The sequence below is a fragment of the Penicillium nucicola genome, assembly GCF_028828085.1.
Source record: "Penicillium nucicola strain IBT 29836 chromosome Unknown utg000002l, whole genome shotgun sequence".
Taxonomy (NCBI): Eukaryota; Fungi; Ascomycota; class Eurotiomycetes; order Eurotiales; family Aspergillaceae; genus Penicillium; species Penicillium nucicola.
Genome location: NW_026643126.1, coordinates 2,899,070 through 2,913,578, shown reverse-complemented (window position 1 = coordinate 2,913,578; position 14,509 = coordinate 2,899,070). Strand labels below are relative to the sequence as shown.

Here is a 14,509-nt window from a genome sequence, read left to right as displayed (position 1 = left end):
TTCCAAGTGCCGGTTCTATTCAGCCCATCATGTCTCAGAAGTTCTACGTCACTTACAACCAGGTATGGCTTACTCGACAATCCTGTCATCCGATGTCCCATCCATTCCCTGCTCTGTCGCACAAGCACACGGAAATATCGTCCTTGCGACGCCGACATCAAACACTTCCCAGGCACAAGCACTAACAAATCTTAGGTCCACAAGCTCTGCCAGACCTCGGCGGACCAGATCCTCAAGGACTTCCACCCCAACCTTATGATCGCCATTGGCGGTGGTGGTTATGTCCCTGCTCGTATTCTCCGGTATGGGAAAAAAAACCCCCCCTCACACGACACAAGAGTGCACTACTGTACATCAGTAATCTGCAGCCTGCAGTCTACACATATGCACGCCACATCCTACATGCAACTATACTAACACCCCACGTTCTTATAGATCCTTCCTCAAGCGCACCGGTGACGCCAACATCCCCATCCAGGCCATCGGTCTCTCCCTCTATGAGGATCTTGGCCGTGGTGATGCCGAGGAGGTCCCTGGTACCAAGGTCACTCGTACCCAATGGCTCGACATGAGCTCTTTGGAGATGGCCAACTTGATCGGCAAGAACATTCTGATTGTCGATGAGGTCGATGACACCCGTACAACCCTTGAGTACGCTGTTCGCGAGCTCCAGAAGGATGTCGAGATTGCCCAGAAGCAGCTTGGCCGCGAGGGCGAGAAGACGAACTTCTTTGTCTTTGTTCTGCACGTATGTTTTTTTTTTCCCTTCCTTTTTGTGTTGTGTTTCTTTTCCCTGGATTGAGGGAGGGTTGATCTTTGTGCTGACTACTGGTATAGAACAAGAACAAGCCGAAGAAGGGTGTTCTGCCCGCTGATATGATGGAGGGTGGTCGCTACCACGCTTCCGTCACCACTGATGATGTCTGGATCTGCTACCCCTGGGAAGCTAAGTATGTTTTCTTAAATGTCGTTTCTGGGTGGATTGTGACTAACAACATTGTAGGGACATTGATGAGCACGATGCTCTGGCCAAGGAGAACCCTCTCTTCTAAAAAGACGATGGCATTTGCATATAGCATTCTGGTTTGCGCGGCGCTCTAAAAGCCTGCATTGGCGACCTTTGGGGGTCGTCGATTTTGCTTTCATGCGAAGGGTTCAGGTGCATAACCCTCAGCATGTACTTTTTACGATATCCTTGATGAATTTATAGAAAAGTTTCTTTCTTTTTGGCATCGACAGATTGCCCCAAAAGATGTCCTTAATCCAATAGTACATCCATGCTCCCTACTCCAGATTCCCAACCCCCAGGCTTGCTCTCTGGGCCATCGAGGCACTGCTCGTGTTCTCCCTGGAGCCCAACCTGGATTCAAAGACATTTCTCGCGAACCAATTGAATTGTAGACGGGTATCAAAAGAACATTGCATTGATAGCGAAACAAAAGCTGAAGTAGCGTATTATATGGGAATTGGGACGCGCCTCTGAACGTCAAAAACGCCGCGTAGACAACTTCCGCGTTCGAGCACCAAATCCGAGGCCAGAATCCCCAGACCCTATTGGAGACCGCAACAGGGTGATCCAATTACAAAGCTTATCTGCACAGGCTGACATATGGTTGTGCATTTAATCGACCTCAACCTTGCCCTGGCGCAGCTCGATCTTGGCCTGCTCGATCTCCTTCTGTAGCTCGGCGTGTGCCTCGGGGACATCGTTGAACGTGAAGATCGCAAGACCTAGACGGCCTAGGAGGTAGCATCCGAACACGATGACGGCGTAGAAGGGGAGCTGGGGGAGGAATGGATGTTAGCTTTGGTTTTGTTGACTTGGTGTCGTGCACGAATCTGGTAGCTCGAGGGGTTCACGGAATGGACGACATACAACTGGGATGACCTCGGTCTGGAAGGTCTCGTTCAGGGGGACGAGTCCCAGGTAGAGAACGAGGTAAAGCTGGTCAATTGTTAGTTCAGTGTGCACACATGTGTGGTTTCTCCTGGGACTGTGAGCGTACGGAGGAGACAAGGAGGAGAACAGAGAGAGCTTGGAGAGCGCGAGTCATTTTGAGGGAATTGAGAGGTGGAATTTCACAAAAGAAGGAAGATGGTCAAATGTGAATGGGATAGACAAAATGAGGGAGTATGTTACTTGTTGCAGTGTATGCGGGCAGAGAGAGGCCAGCTTGCTTGGCGCCCGGATCAGGTCACTGGGTCTACAGTCACAGGACTACAGGTTTAGTAGGCAGTTGGTCAGCTCCATTCTAGTTCTTTGGTTATTCTCAATACATCTTCATCTATCTTCCTTTTATATAAGAACCTGCGAGAACCATCGAAAGGTCCATGTATACCTTCTCCGCCTAACCTAAATGGGGTGTATGCCTGAATCTCTGAGGCAGCAACGCCGTTCCACCCCCCGTCCAAGCTAAACATTTGTGATATTCCTACAAGTGCCTCCACTTCTGGTCTTTGTTGCCTGCTTTTGTTGAGTGGATCACTGCCAGTAGCTCTTGCAGAAACCAGGCCACCATCTAGGCTCCATATCCAATTTGACAGATTATTACCAGTTCGGGCAAGGAACTCTCATATCCCGAGGCCACACTGACCCCTTGTGGTCCCGATAATTTCTCTGAAGGCAACTATCAGATCTCCATTTGGCAATATGTCTTCACAGGGGAGTATATCTACCGTCCAGCCCGGTCATGGAGCTGCCAACCAGTCAATCTTGAAAAAGGGAGATTGGGACCTACCTGCCATCAAGGATATCCTTCCAGATCAATCAGGTCCCTCTTCTTCTCTACCACCACGGAATACTGAACTCTTTGACTCGGAAAAGCAGCAAGTCATGTTCCGTGCTCTGCAGGACATCATCGAAAAAGCCCAAGAGGTCGATGAAGCTGGAAACAACTTCGATCTCAAGGAGCTCCATGCTTCCCTTGAAGAGGCAGATGCTACCATGAAGAGGGGACGCCGAGATGCGGAGACTCTACAAAGCGTGGTAGATACGCTGAACAAGTTGTGGAACTGCAACTCGGAGTATTTGGTTCAAGCCACTGAGATTATTGCGAATGGTAGCAGAGATCGTGAGTAATGGAACGAATGTGTCGACTGATTGACTCTTGCTGATTTCAATTCAGCGTCATGGCGTGCTTCATTTGGGCAGTCCGGGATCTTGAAATTCTTTTTGGATGTGATCTCTTTGAAAGATGAGGTCGATACCAACTTGCTACTTCACTCTTTGCGAGTTATTGGTAACTCCTGTGCCGACACAGGTAGGTTGCTGTGGAATAATGTAGCAGGCATATCCATTAACTGATGTCCATTCAGATGAAAATAGAGATATTGTTGTCAAGGGAAATTATACTCTTGCCATCATCCGATACTTCCTTGACCCAGAGTTGGTTTTCATTGCCATTCCGGTCATTTACAATATTTGCATGGACTATGGTATGTTCCTGCACATTGTTTAATGACACAGATTTTGCTCACACAACCAGAACCCGCACACGCGCAGATTGCGACTAATCGAACGGCTTATATACTGTCGAAGTTGATCAAAGACGGAGAGATTGAGGAAAACGAAGCTCTGCTGAACTTTTCCTATGATTTGATTGAATTGGCCTCGGAACAAGGTATGACTGACTCGAGAAATCACTATGCTCAGCCCACATCTGACACAGTGTATCCACAGCCGAAGGCATAGAAACATCCCCCGATGGAACTATCTTGTTATTGATGGAGCTTGCCCTTGACGAGACTCTTGAATTCTCACATTTCTCATCTTTGGTCACTTCCCTTACAGCTTACCTAGAAAAAGAAAAGTTCCAAGCTGTTTGTGTATCAAACAGAATGGTAGAGGGCGTACTGGACGTCCTGCGTCGTTCATTTTCAATCGAGATCGATCAATCCTCTGCCGACAATATCAAGGCTATCTCTCAGGTTCGGCTCAAAATCAATCAAGCCTTGGCTGAGGTATCTGCGTCCCCATTGTTCGCCCAGCATTACCCTCTAGACTCTCCTCTTTCGCAGACGTTGAAGACTTGGTTGGTTGCAGATGAAGATCAACTTCAGATCTGTGCCTGTGTCATGCTAGGTAACCTGGCTCGGTCTGATGAGGTCTGCCAGGTCATGGTCCGGGATCTGAAGATTCATGAAGAGTTGATCTCCGTCTTGAATAGTGATTCTCAGGGTGCAGTCTTGCACTCTTCCCTCGGCTTCCTGAAGAATCTGGCAATTGCCGGTGATAACAGAGACATCCTTGGAGAAGCTGGTATCATTCCTGCTGTTTCGCGGTTATGGGCATATGAGTCTGTTCCGCAGGTTCAGTTTTCTGCTGCTAGTATTGCGCGCCAAGTTATTATTTCTTCGATTGATAACATCTCTCGCCTTCTTGCTCCTCTCTCGAATGACCCGGACTCTCCGGCAAATCAGCGGACCTATCTCTCTTTGCTGCTGTCTCTTTTTGAGAAGTCAGATTCTACCCCAATCAAAACAGAGATTGGACGTACGGTTGCTTCGATCTGTCGGACTGTTTGCCCTCGATCTCGTGATGGAGAAGAACAAGCAAACATTTTGCTTGACAAACTGTTTACCCTTCACAAAGGTCTTGCCCTGCCATTGGGTGCTATGATCACCCAGACTCAATGGCCTGTTGTCCGTAGTGAGGGCTGGTTTGCTCTTGCCCTGATGGCAACGCATAAGCTTGGATGTACCGCAGTCGTAGACTGCTTGCACAAGACCGAGGTTACTGAGTTGCTCAAAACGACACTTGGGGTGGAGTCTCCCGGTCAGGATGGTTCCAAGGAAGAGGCAGATAAATCGCAAGAGAACAAAGATCGAGATAACGCGTTCATTCTTGTGAAAGAGCTGCTGAAAAATGAGGTGAGTTTCGACTGAATGTGAATCAGAAGCATTTTACTAACCGAATAGTAGGCTGGTGCGCTGCCTCTCGGATATAGAGACATGCTAGAAGACATGGTGAAAGCTCATACTTTTCAGTTGAGGGCTATTGCGAACGCCTAGTTATGTCCTTCACTTGATTTTTGCAACTTACCCTTTGTCAAGTTTGTATACCAGGCCAGGATAGACTGATCAATGCTTATAGACGGAGACCCAAGAGTACTGAATAAGCTCTTGACTTGTGCCAAGTATATTATTTTGCTTTTCCTATTGTTACCAACGTGTAAAAACCATTTGAGCTCTGGTAGAGTATTAAGTAGCCTTGATAGCCGAACACAATCATTGGGTATAAGTATATACATCATCATCTCTTCACTTTCCGAAACGCCCTTGACTGGCTGTTGACCACATCACTCGGTCGTTAAGCACACTCGCTCCTCTGCGTATGCTCGATAGCGAGCTAGAAGATCGGTCGTATCCAAACCAGCCGCACCTTGAAGCGAAGAATAATGCGAAACAAGACCCTTTCCATCAATGATGACATGCGGACGAGTACCATCCGGTTTCTTTGCATCAGAAGCTGTTGTCTGGCTATTGTGACGGAACATGTGGTGTACAGCAACCGCATCATTGCCCCAGAAGCACCCAAAGTTTTGGCTAATGGGCTCGGTTGGATCGACCCAGATTGGGAACTTGTAATGCCCCAAGTCGTTTTCTTCGAGGTGGTGCAAGAATGAATAGTGCTGCTGAGCACCGACTGTCCACTCGTCTAGGGCTGGGCCTGTGTCGGTGTATACTGAAGCAGAGATAGGATCTCGTTCAATGCTCTGATCGGTGGGCAGCAACCAGCGGTGTCCTTGAAAAGGCGGCTTAAAGTCCTTGTTGACTTTGAATTTCATAGGGCCTTGCCAGTGTGGGAGACTTGAAGCTCGCCATTCTTGATGCAGTTGGGGCTTTGACAGCGATAGTTGATCGATATGGTGGTATAACTCTGGCAGATATGGAAGTGCAATGCCTGGGTGACTGTGAAGCGATGCGAGAGCTGCCTCATTCACGACGTTTGCTGACACCATAAGAGAGCTGGGATTGTCGAGCTTTGTCTTGACAATTGTTGAAATTGTGTGATCTTCGAGGAACACCGTGTCGCCGTCAATTCGAATGTACATCACATTGTCCATTGCGGTTTTCCACTCCATATCCTGACCAGCTGGAGAAATATCATATTCGGGTGTTTCATTAACAATTGAATTCAACCATCCCAAGCTGAGGGCATCATTTGTTTGCGGCACAAAGACGACCTGGTCAAGGAATCCATTGTTTTGAACCAAGTTTTTCTGGGGTATATTAGATTCCAGATCGAATTGGTCATGGAATATGTCTTACCTGCAGATAACAGTCCAGGATTGAAGTAGCCTCATAGTGGGTAAAAGGAACCAGAGCGACTATCTTGAAGCCCTGGGGCTTGGAATAATGGTTCGACCCCTGCGAGAATGCGAAGAAGGGAGACATCTCCTTTCGGAATAATATTGAGGTGACGTCGAATGGCAGAAATCCCGGGTTGAAATAGGTCAGCACCGTCAAGATGATAAACATGTAGCCCAAAAAGCTATACAAGAAGACCAAGACCCAGTCGCGCCAGTTGGAAGGCTTCTCTTCTTTGTTGGACTCAACATCGCGCAGGTTGCGAGTCCGACCCGCAATTGAGAGTTCCCGCGCCATCTGTCAGGTAGTTTATTAGTCGAGGAAGTTGAACAAGCCATTGTGAGACTCCGGGGGTATCAGGCCATTTAATGTCGGCCAAGACCATCGTTTCGGTCATTTGAATAAGGCTTCGCGACCCGTTTTCGGGAGATAATAAGCCTCAGCCATTGATTAATCCGCTGTCAATCTAAGATCGACTATATCGCAGTTTCTCGTTGACAAAGCAGTTAGGATCAACCGTATATTGCCGGATTGGGCAATGCTTGACGACGGCAAGCGGACAAAGGGTGAAGAATGTGGCTGTGGAATGAGGAGGGCTCCGGCTCCGGAAGGCTGATCAAGTCAAGCTCAGGAAGATACTGTAGACGGCTATTCCATGATTAATGCATCTTTCAAGTATGCACGTCGCTGTCTCTGTGCTATTCAATGTTTATGTCCATGCCTGTGGGTCAGTATCAAGTGCAGAAGGAAAGTGGACCTTAGTTTGAGAAATGCCGATTGATTGGATCGAATGGATAGAACTGGTTTATATGCAATCCCACTCAAGTAATATACAGCTTCAACGAGTGATATATTTTGCATCAGAAGAGTTAACTGTTCCAAGGTTGGAGATGTTGGCAGATGTTGGCAGGTGTTGGCAAGAGTCCGAACAGCCCGTGATCTGGTTCCTCGGATATGACGTCGCAGCACGTGTTTATCCACATCCGAGCTCTCCTCTCTCGCGCTCTTCTACTTTGAAGTCATCTGAGGTCAACTGCAAGTCAACCCTCTCATGTTAACAGATCTCTGCATGGAATCATGAGGACGGCCGTCCTGTTCGGCCGTTTCTGTCTCAAACGTGCTCTCCCGCGTCTTCCTCGACACCATCTTGGTCGCCCGCAATGGCCTCGGCAACTGACCAAGGGCACCCCGCGTCGGGGTCCCATCATAGGGGGCCTGTTTATGACTGCTCTTGCTCCAGCTGCATTCTTGAAATTGGCCGAGGATAATGATGGCCAAGGCAAGACCGCTGAGATGCAGATGCTAGAGGCCTCACGCGAAGAGGTTCAGAAGTCGGTTTCACCCAACGCTCAAGGTCTCTCCAAGCTTTGCCAGACCATATGGGTATACTTTTACTACTACGTTTATGATCCTATCGCAACAGGGTTCCGGTTCATGCACCTCGCTATCATTTTCATCCCGGTCGTCGCTACGGTGCCAGCTATCTGGATTGGACGGAAAGTCCAGGACCATGACAGTGCGCGAACTGGTACCCTGTGGTGGTACCGCTTCTTAGTGAAAGCAATGGAGCGGGCTGGGCCTGCATTTATCAAGGTAAGCCTCCTGGCTAGCAAGCTGTTCATCGTATACTGACCAGGACAGCTCGGTCAATGGGCCGCATCGCGAACTGATATCTTCCCCCCTGAAATGTGCACTATAATGTCGTCTCTACACTCAAATGCGCCAGCCCATTCACTTTGGCAAACGAAACGAATCATCCGCAGGGCATTCGGCGGACTGCCATTCGAGGATATCTTTGAAGAATTCGACGAGGAACCTCTTGGGGTTGGTGCTATCGCGCAGGTATATAAAGCCAAGCTGAAACCCAGCCTGGCTGCGTCTAGTGACCAAGAAATGGGCATAGAACCGGTAACGCTGAGCGAGAAAGTTCGGAAAAATGTCGACGTGCTTGTCAAGAGTTCACCCCAGAGAGTACCATCCTCATATGTGGCGATCAAGGTGTTACATCCTCGGGTTGAGCAGATGATTCACAGGGATTTGAAGATAATGTGGTTCTTCGCCTCAATGCTTAATGCTATTCCCACCATGCACTGGCTTTCCTTCCCCGACGAGGTCCAACAATTCGGAGAAATGATGAAGCTCCAACTAGATCTCCGGATCGAAGCTACCAACTTGGTCATGTTTCGTCAGAAGTTCAAGTCTCGCACCACCGCCTGGTTCCCATATCCATATCTGGAGTACACTACTCGCGAGGTACTGGTCGAGGAATTTGCCCAGGGCATCCCGTTGGCCACCTTCTTGGATATTGGGGGAGGCGTGTATCAGCACGATATTGCCAATGAAGGCCTAGATGCTTTCTTGCATATGCTCCTCATTGACAATTTTGTTCATGCCGACCTTCATCCAGGAAACATTATGGTGCGATTTTACAAACCTAGCGAACTGGACCTTTCCCTTCGCAAACATTCCCGTGCACTTGATGCACCGACACGAGCTGAAGTCGATGTGACGGAGGCAGTTCTCAAGCGCTTGCGCCCACACTCTCACAACCGCGATGATTGGAATGCAGCTCTTTCCGAGCTGAATGACGAGGGATATCGCCCGCAGCTTATTTTCATTGACACTGGTCTAGTCACCCAATTGAATGACCTCAATCGACGGAATTTCTTGGATCTGTTCCGGGCTATTGCTGAATTTGACGGCTACCGGGCTGGTCAGCTCATGGTTGAGCGATGCCGGACACCAGAGGAGGTACTCGATCCGGAGGTATTTGCGCTGAAAATGCAGCATCTCGTTCTAAGCATCAAGTCAAGAACCTTCGCTTTGGGAACTGTCAAAATTGGTGACGTTCTCAGTGAAGTATTGACCATGGTTCGCGGTCACCATGTACGCTTTGAAGGAGACTTTGTCAATGTAGTTATTTCTTGTCTTCTTCTGGAAGGCATTGGACGCAGCCTCAACCCCGACCTGGATCTGTTCAAGAGGTAAGTACTGCTCTTGTGACGGTTGAGGATTTGAGTGACTAACATTTCTATAGTGCGCTTCCCATCCTACGACAGTTAGGATCTGGCGGTACATTCTTGCAGACTGTTCGCTCGGGTGATACCTCCATGCTTCGAGTCTGGGTCGGCTTAGAAGCTCGTGGGTTGCTGCAGGCCAGCATTGAGAGTGTAGAGCACTGCGTCAAGTACGACCAACTCTCACCGAATATATGAGAACACTCGCTCCATTTTGTACCATAGACCTACTTTTTCCCACTGTTGATATGAGAGATTAGATGAAATACACGACTTTATTTAAGAGGCATTCGTTTTTATATTGAATATTCAGAAATAGTCCTGGACGGGGAAGAGATAAAGAATATAAACAGCTAACTTTAATCAAATTAATGCAAAGATCGTTATCATGCGTATGCTCACGTAGCCTAGCAAGAAAGAACCAAGGATGTATAAGACAGGAGGAGAGAAGAAAAGTAACATAATACAAGCATAAGCGCCGAGGGTGAATCATGAGACGCCTGCGTCATGTCTTCGAAGGTGTACAGTGTAGAGTGGAGAAGCAATCAACCTGGTCAACGGTGCTTTCAGTGATGACGCGAAGCCTGCGCTGCCTGTTCACGAACAGAAGCGCCACTAGCCTTCCACCAGACATCACCACCCCAGCGCATCAATCGCTCAACAGCGGCCGTGGGCGAGTCCAATGCGGGACGGATATCAAGGTAGAAGACGGGCTCTCCAGTGGGCTCAGGTTCGCCGGAGTAGTAGTCGATCACGTATCGAACTTCCTTGGGACCAGCAGGAGTGTTGCGGATGACGTACCAGTCGTGGCGATCAAACGGAGGTTTCGTCCTGTTGAGATTGAAGTCAGTCTCTGCTCCATTTTTGTAAGGTATTCATATTACTTACTCAAATTTGCTTGGGTATGCCCAACCAAGAGCCTGGAAGATCTGCGCCTTGGGAGTCAACTCCTTTGGGCGACCCTGGAATCGGAGCAGACGAGGCTCAGAAGACTGGTCAATTTTACCAGTCATCTCATCGTGGTACAAGTCCAAGCTCAGGTTTTCCTCGCCGCGTCGACACTTCTCCCATCCAGCCAAGAGACCCTTGGCGAATACGCGCTCCCATCCGATAATCTCATTCCAGGCGCCTTCGTTCAAAAAGTTGTGAACGGCTACCATTGATTCAACGGCATCCTGGGGGGTATCGGTATGTCCTTTGCGCAGCATCGCATTGTACATTTGCTGGGGTGATGGGTACTCCCAGTTGCCTTCCGCGTCACCTCGAGGAATAGAAGAGGGTTCACGCTCAACGGGAAGATCGACAGTTTGGTCCTTAGCGCGTTCTTGGGAGATGGATGCGAACATATAGTTCATAGGGTTCAGTCGCGACAGGGTGGAGGGTTGGGCCGGCGCCGGCGCGGGTGGCTGCGGCGTTTGTACGGAGGATGATTTCGGGGGTGTATAGAATGGCGAGTCGGTGGATTTCATCGGGCATGCATCAGGGAGTTCGATAGGCGCTGGCATTTTTGGTGGCGCCTCGCCAGACTCATGCATCGGGCATCCCGGCTGAAAACACGGGTTAGTTTATACAATCAATTATGGTTTTGTTTTCGCGGGAGACAAACTGGAGGAGCGGCGCCTGAAGATCCATGCGGAGCCGAAGGTGTAGGAACCTGTGGAGAGTCTGCCCAAAACCAACCCATTTTGTGGAAGTTCGTGTTGGAGACAAGATGAGAAATCGCCTTCAGATCAACCTTGGAAGATTCGGAGCCGGACTTTTTTGATGACATAAAGAGTCCACGTGATAGGCCTAGCCCAAAGCGGTGAAATCTAAACATGTCTTGGCAATCCAGACTATCTCAACTGGGGGATAACTGCAGGCAGATACAGTCTTCTGGGCAGAATGACTCTAATATATATGGTTGGCTCTATTCTCAACTTATAATCCTCTTTTCAGGACATTTGAAAGCGAGGGTAAAGTGGCTGAATTGAAGAGATTGCACATTCAAGTGGGTTGTCAGGCAGTATAAGAGTGGTAAGGTAAGGATGAATTCGCAATGAGTCTACTATAACATGTTTACAGGAAGTTGATGCCAATACCCAATTGCAGTCCTTTGCGGCCTTCTTCGCCCTTTCGCAACACCAGAGGCAAGGAGAAGTTGAGCTCGAATCGAGCAACAGGGTGAGCGTAGACAATACCAAAGCCAGCTGCGATGCTGGGCAGGCCATTTTGTAGCTCAGACAGAGTGGAAACCATGGCGTCTTGCACTTCGCCATTAGTAGAGGGAGTGGCCTTTTGGGATGTTCGCAGAGGCAACAGACGGCCACCATTCAGGAAAGTCTGGAAGCGCACAGGCTTTTCAGCACCAAGGCGGGGAAGAGGGAACATCAAGTTGGCACTTCCAGCAGCGTAAACATCGCCGCCCAAGGAATCGGCTCCCTCGCGGGGACCGAGACCGCAGAGACGGAATCCACGAACATCGGTAGGTCCTCCGAGGAGGAAGCGGTCATTGATACGGGAAAGCTGGGGGCGAGAGCTGGGCTCCAGTCCAAGAGGGCAGAGAAGACCGGCACGGAATCCAGTGGTAAAGCTGACACCGCTGTCACCCTTGATGCCAGGAATGGGAATGGGGATGGCACCCTGGGTTTCGATCTCTGACTTCCAGAAAGAGACATCACCCTTCAGAGGACCAATACCGGCAACTTCGTTGAAGGCCTTAACGTAGTAACCGCGAGATGGCAAGAGGGCATTATCGCGCTGGTCATTGACCCAGCTGTGGAAAACGCTACTCTTCACGCTGTCACCTGCATCGGCGCGGACAGTAGGTGAGGCGTTCTCCGCGAGGCCAGTAAGCTGTCTCCAAAACCCGTTGTAGCCCAACTCGTGACGGTGTCCAGACTTGCTGATCCAACGGAGCTTGCTCCAACCGCCCTTGACGACCTCTTCGTGGCTAGCCCAAGATTTTTGGGTAGAGCTTGCAATACCGCCAACTTCCAGGCGGAAATCAGGGTCACCCATGATTGGGGTCTCAAACGCAGCCTGGTAAGCTGATCGCGTGCGAGTACCAAGGGAAGCATTCAAGTTCAGAGTCTCAGCGCCACCGAATACATTGCGCCAAAGAAGGTTTCCGTAGGCTGAGCCCTCGGCATTTCCAAGGTCAGTTCCAGTCTTCAGCAGCACGCGGGACTTCTCCCGGGTGGCCAGGTAGACGTCGATGTTGCGCATGCCATTCTGGCCTTGCGACTCATCCAAGTATACCGAGATAGGTTGGTGGAACAGATCTTCATAGATGTTAGCGGGTATTCTATCAGTTCCATTCCGTTTTGAAGTCCCATACCAAAACGGCCAAGCTTATCAGCTGTAGCCGACACCTCCCGCAAGGCCTCCGAAAGTGTGTAAGGACGACCCTTGTTCTCACTCAAAAGTGGGCTGAGGCTGCGCTCGAGGAAGCTGCGACGGGTGTGGGGAGCACTCGTGACTTGGACCGAGGATATTGTGCATGGCAATGTCGAATTTTCGTCGATCTAGATGTCGAATTCACAATCAGCCGGGAGCTCCGCATGAAAACAAACGCAGATTGACAGCTATATTCTGTCTGCGGGGATGAGAAAACACACCAATTCTGCGAGTCTGCTCTGGGCTTTTTGGTAGATAGCTTGCATGCGCTCATTAACGGCATTTTGCTGCTCTTCTAGCACCTTGGGGTCTGCGCGCTGTTGTAGACGCTCGAAGACCTAGATAAAGGTCAGCAATGATTCAATGGAAGAGTTGCAAAGACGTTATGTCTCTATATACTCACACTCTCGTCTCCGGCAGCAAATGAAGAAGACATTGTTGCGCCGAATGGCTAGAACCTACTCCGGGGAAGCACTCGGAGTTCGCGTGCCGAATCCGCGAAGATACGGGTGGACAGGCACGTGATGCGGCCAGGCGCCTTATGCGACGAACCATCACTCCGCAACCCTCTTTCGACCACTTACTCCCTTTGCTTTTATCGCTCTATTTTCGGGCCCGATCCTATTTGTCCTTGTACCATTTCGCGTTCTCGTTAGTCTCCGTCGACGATGGCCACAAAAGCAGCGTTTAAACGGGTAAGTGGCGAGCTGTCGAAGACCTATAGCATCAGCCCAATAGTTTTCTAACAATAATACAGCTCACTCGTGAATACCAAAACATTCAAAAGGATCCTACGCCATTCATCATCACACATCCCTCCGAGCAGAATATCCTTGAGTGAGTTGACTTGCACTCCCCGCATTGTCGTGTGCGATCGAACTTATCGATATATAGATGGCATTATGTTCTTACCGGACCTCCGGGGACCCCATATGAGAATGGACAATATTGGGGTACATTAATATTCCCTCCCGAGTACCCTTTCGCACCTCCGGCCATTCGCATGCACACCCCCAGTGGCCGATTCCAGCCATCTACTCGACTATGTCTCAGTATCAGCGACTTCCACCCCAAATCTTTCAACCCCGCGTGGGAAGTCTCAACGATTCTCATCGGATTGCTCTCTTTTATGACCAGTGAAGAAATGACCACCGGAAGTGTTTCTGCTTCGGAGAGCGAACGGAGAGTGCTTGCCGCACGATCACGGTGGTGGAATTCCACTGGCGGTGGATCTCACATCAGTGCCACCGCTGGTGTCACTCGAACCGCCAAGGGAATCAACAATGTCAAGGCTGGAGACGGGGGTCTCAAGTTCCGCACAGAATGGCCCGAGCTGGATCAGGAGAACTGGGCTTGGATGAAGGAGCATCGCATCGACAGCACCACCGGTCAGATCTTACCAGACCCCGATGCGCCCACCAAATGCTCGCCTGATACAAGTGCTTTACGCCGACGACCTGGAAGTGCTCCCGCATTTGGTGGCGTTATGGACGGTGGGAATGTTGCGCGAGAGGCCGGGCAAGGCTGGGCTCGACAACACCGAGTTTGGATCGGAGTGGCCCTGTTCTTTGGCTATGCGCTGATCTCGCGGCTCCTGAGCGATATGCGTGCTTAATGGCATCCCCGTCTCTTGTGGTCTTTTAGCGTGTTGCATGGTAGGAGTTTAGAGAAATGCATGGACATGTTACACCGTTGACCACCCGATCATCCCAGGCGATTAGCGCTGAATTGGGCTTGTGCTCACCCCGCATTGGCAATGTAACTACTTCTTTTTCTCTTCTAAATCCGCCTTCTCCCCCAAACTG

General features: G+C 49.8%; 8 protein-coding genes across 8 annotated transcripts; 4 read left to right on the top strand and 4 right to left on the bottom strand.

Annotated features, from left to right (window-relative positions):
- Positions 1–29: 29 nt before the first annotated feature.
- Positions 30–1,052, top strand: N7511_002860 (xanthine phosphoribosyltransferase; the record flags this gene model as incomplete). Its single annotated transcript, XM_057125285.1, has 5 exons — positions 30–62; positions 196–302; positions 436–748; positions 838–950; positions 1,004–1,052. The coding sequence occupies 5 exons, from the start codon at positions 30–32 to the stop codon at positions 1,050–1,052; spliced, it is 615 nt and encodes a 204-aa protein (XP_056987444.1).
- A 569-nt stretch (positions 1,053–1,621) lies between these two features.
- N7511_002859 (dolichol-phosphate mannosyltransferase subunit 3) lies at positions 1,622–2,054 on the bottom strand (the record flags this gene model as incomplete). Its single annotated transcript, XM_057125284.1, has 3 exons — positions 1,622–1,783; positions 1,877–1,945; positions 2,007–2,054. The coding sequence occupies 3 exons, from the start codon at positions 2,052–2,054 to the stop codon at positions 1,622–1,624; spliced, it is 279 nt and encodes a 92-aa protein (XP_056987443.1).
- A 596-nt stretch (positions 2,055–2,650) lies between these two features.
- On the top strand, positions 2,651–5,010 carry N7511_002858 (uncharacterized protein; the record flags this gene model as incomplete). The annotated part of the gene is made up of 6 exons (XM_057125283.1): positions 2,651–3,071; positions 3,126–3,260; positions 3,316–3,435; positions 3,486–3,620; positions 3,680–4,869; positions 4,921–5,010. The coding sequence occupies 6 exons, from the start codon at positions 2,651–2,653 to the stop codon at positions 5,008–5,010; spliced, it is 2,091 nt and encodes a 696-aa protein (XP_056987442.1).
- A 287-nt stretch (positions 5,011–5,297) lies between these two features.
- N7511_002857 (uncharacterized protein) lies at positions 5,298–6,606 on the bottom strand (the record flags this gene model as incomplete). The annotated part of the gene is made up of 2 exons (XM_057125282.1): positions 5,298–6,221; positions 6,271–6,606. 2 exons carry the CDS (start codon positions 6,604–6,606, stop codon positions 5,298–5,300), a joined length of 1,260 nt encoding a protein of 419 aa, XP_056987441.1.
- Positions 6,607–7,386: 780 nt separating this feature from the next.
- Positions 7,387–9,524, top strand: N7511_002856 (ABC1 kinase family protein; the record flags this gene model as incomplete). Its single annotated transcript, XM_057125281.1, has 3 exons — positions 7,387–7,902; positions 7,951–9,293; positions 9,347–9,524. The coding sequence occupies 3 exons, from the start codon at positions 7,387–7,389 to the stop codon at positions 9,522–9,524; spliced, it is 2,037 nt and encodes a 678-aa protein (XP_056987440.1).
- Positions 9,525–9,892: 368 nt separating this feature from the next.
- On the bottom strand, positions 9,893–11,010 carry N7511_002855 (holocytochrome c synthase CYC3; the record flags this gene model as incomplete). The annotated part of the gene is made up of 3 exons (XM_057125280.1): positions 9,893–10,157; positions 10,215–10,873; positions 10,933–11,010. The coding sequence occupies 3 exons, from the start codon at positions 11,008–11,010 to the stop codon at positions 9,893–9,895; spliced, it is 1,002 nt and encodes a 333-aa protein (XP_056987439.1).
- A 374-nt stretch (positions 11,011–11,384) lies between these two features.
- Positions 11,385–13,140, bottom strand: sam50 (SAM complex subunit SAM50; the record flags this gene model as incomplete). Its single annotated transcript, XM_057125279.1, has 4 exons — positions 11,385–12,589; positions 12,646–12,832; positions 12,926–13,042; positions 13,108–13,140. 4 exons carry the CDS (start codon positions 13,138–13,140, stop codon positions 11,385–11,387), a joined length of 1,542 nt encoding a protein of 513 aa, XP_056987438.1.
- A 232-nt stretch (positions 13,141–13,372) lies between these two features.
- N7511_002853 (ubiquitin-conjugating enzyme E2) lies at positions 13,373–14,319 on the top strand (the record flags this gene model as incomplete). The annotated part of the gene is made up of 3 exons (XM_057125278.1): positions 13,373–13,399; positions 13,462–13,541; positions 13,599–14,319. The coding sequence occupies 3 exons, from the start codon at positions 13,373–13,375 to the stop codon at positions 14,317–14,319; spliced, it is 828 nt and encodes a 275-aa protein (XP_056987437.1).
- Between the last annotated feature and the right edge of the window lie 190 nt (positions 14,320–14,509).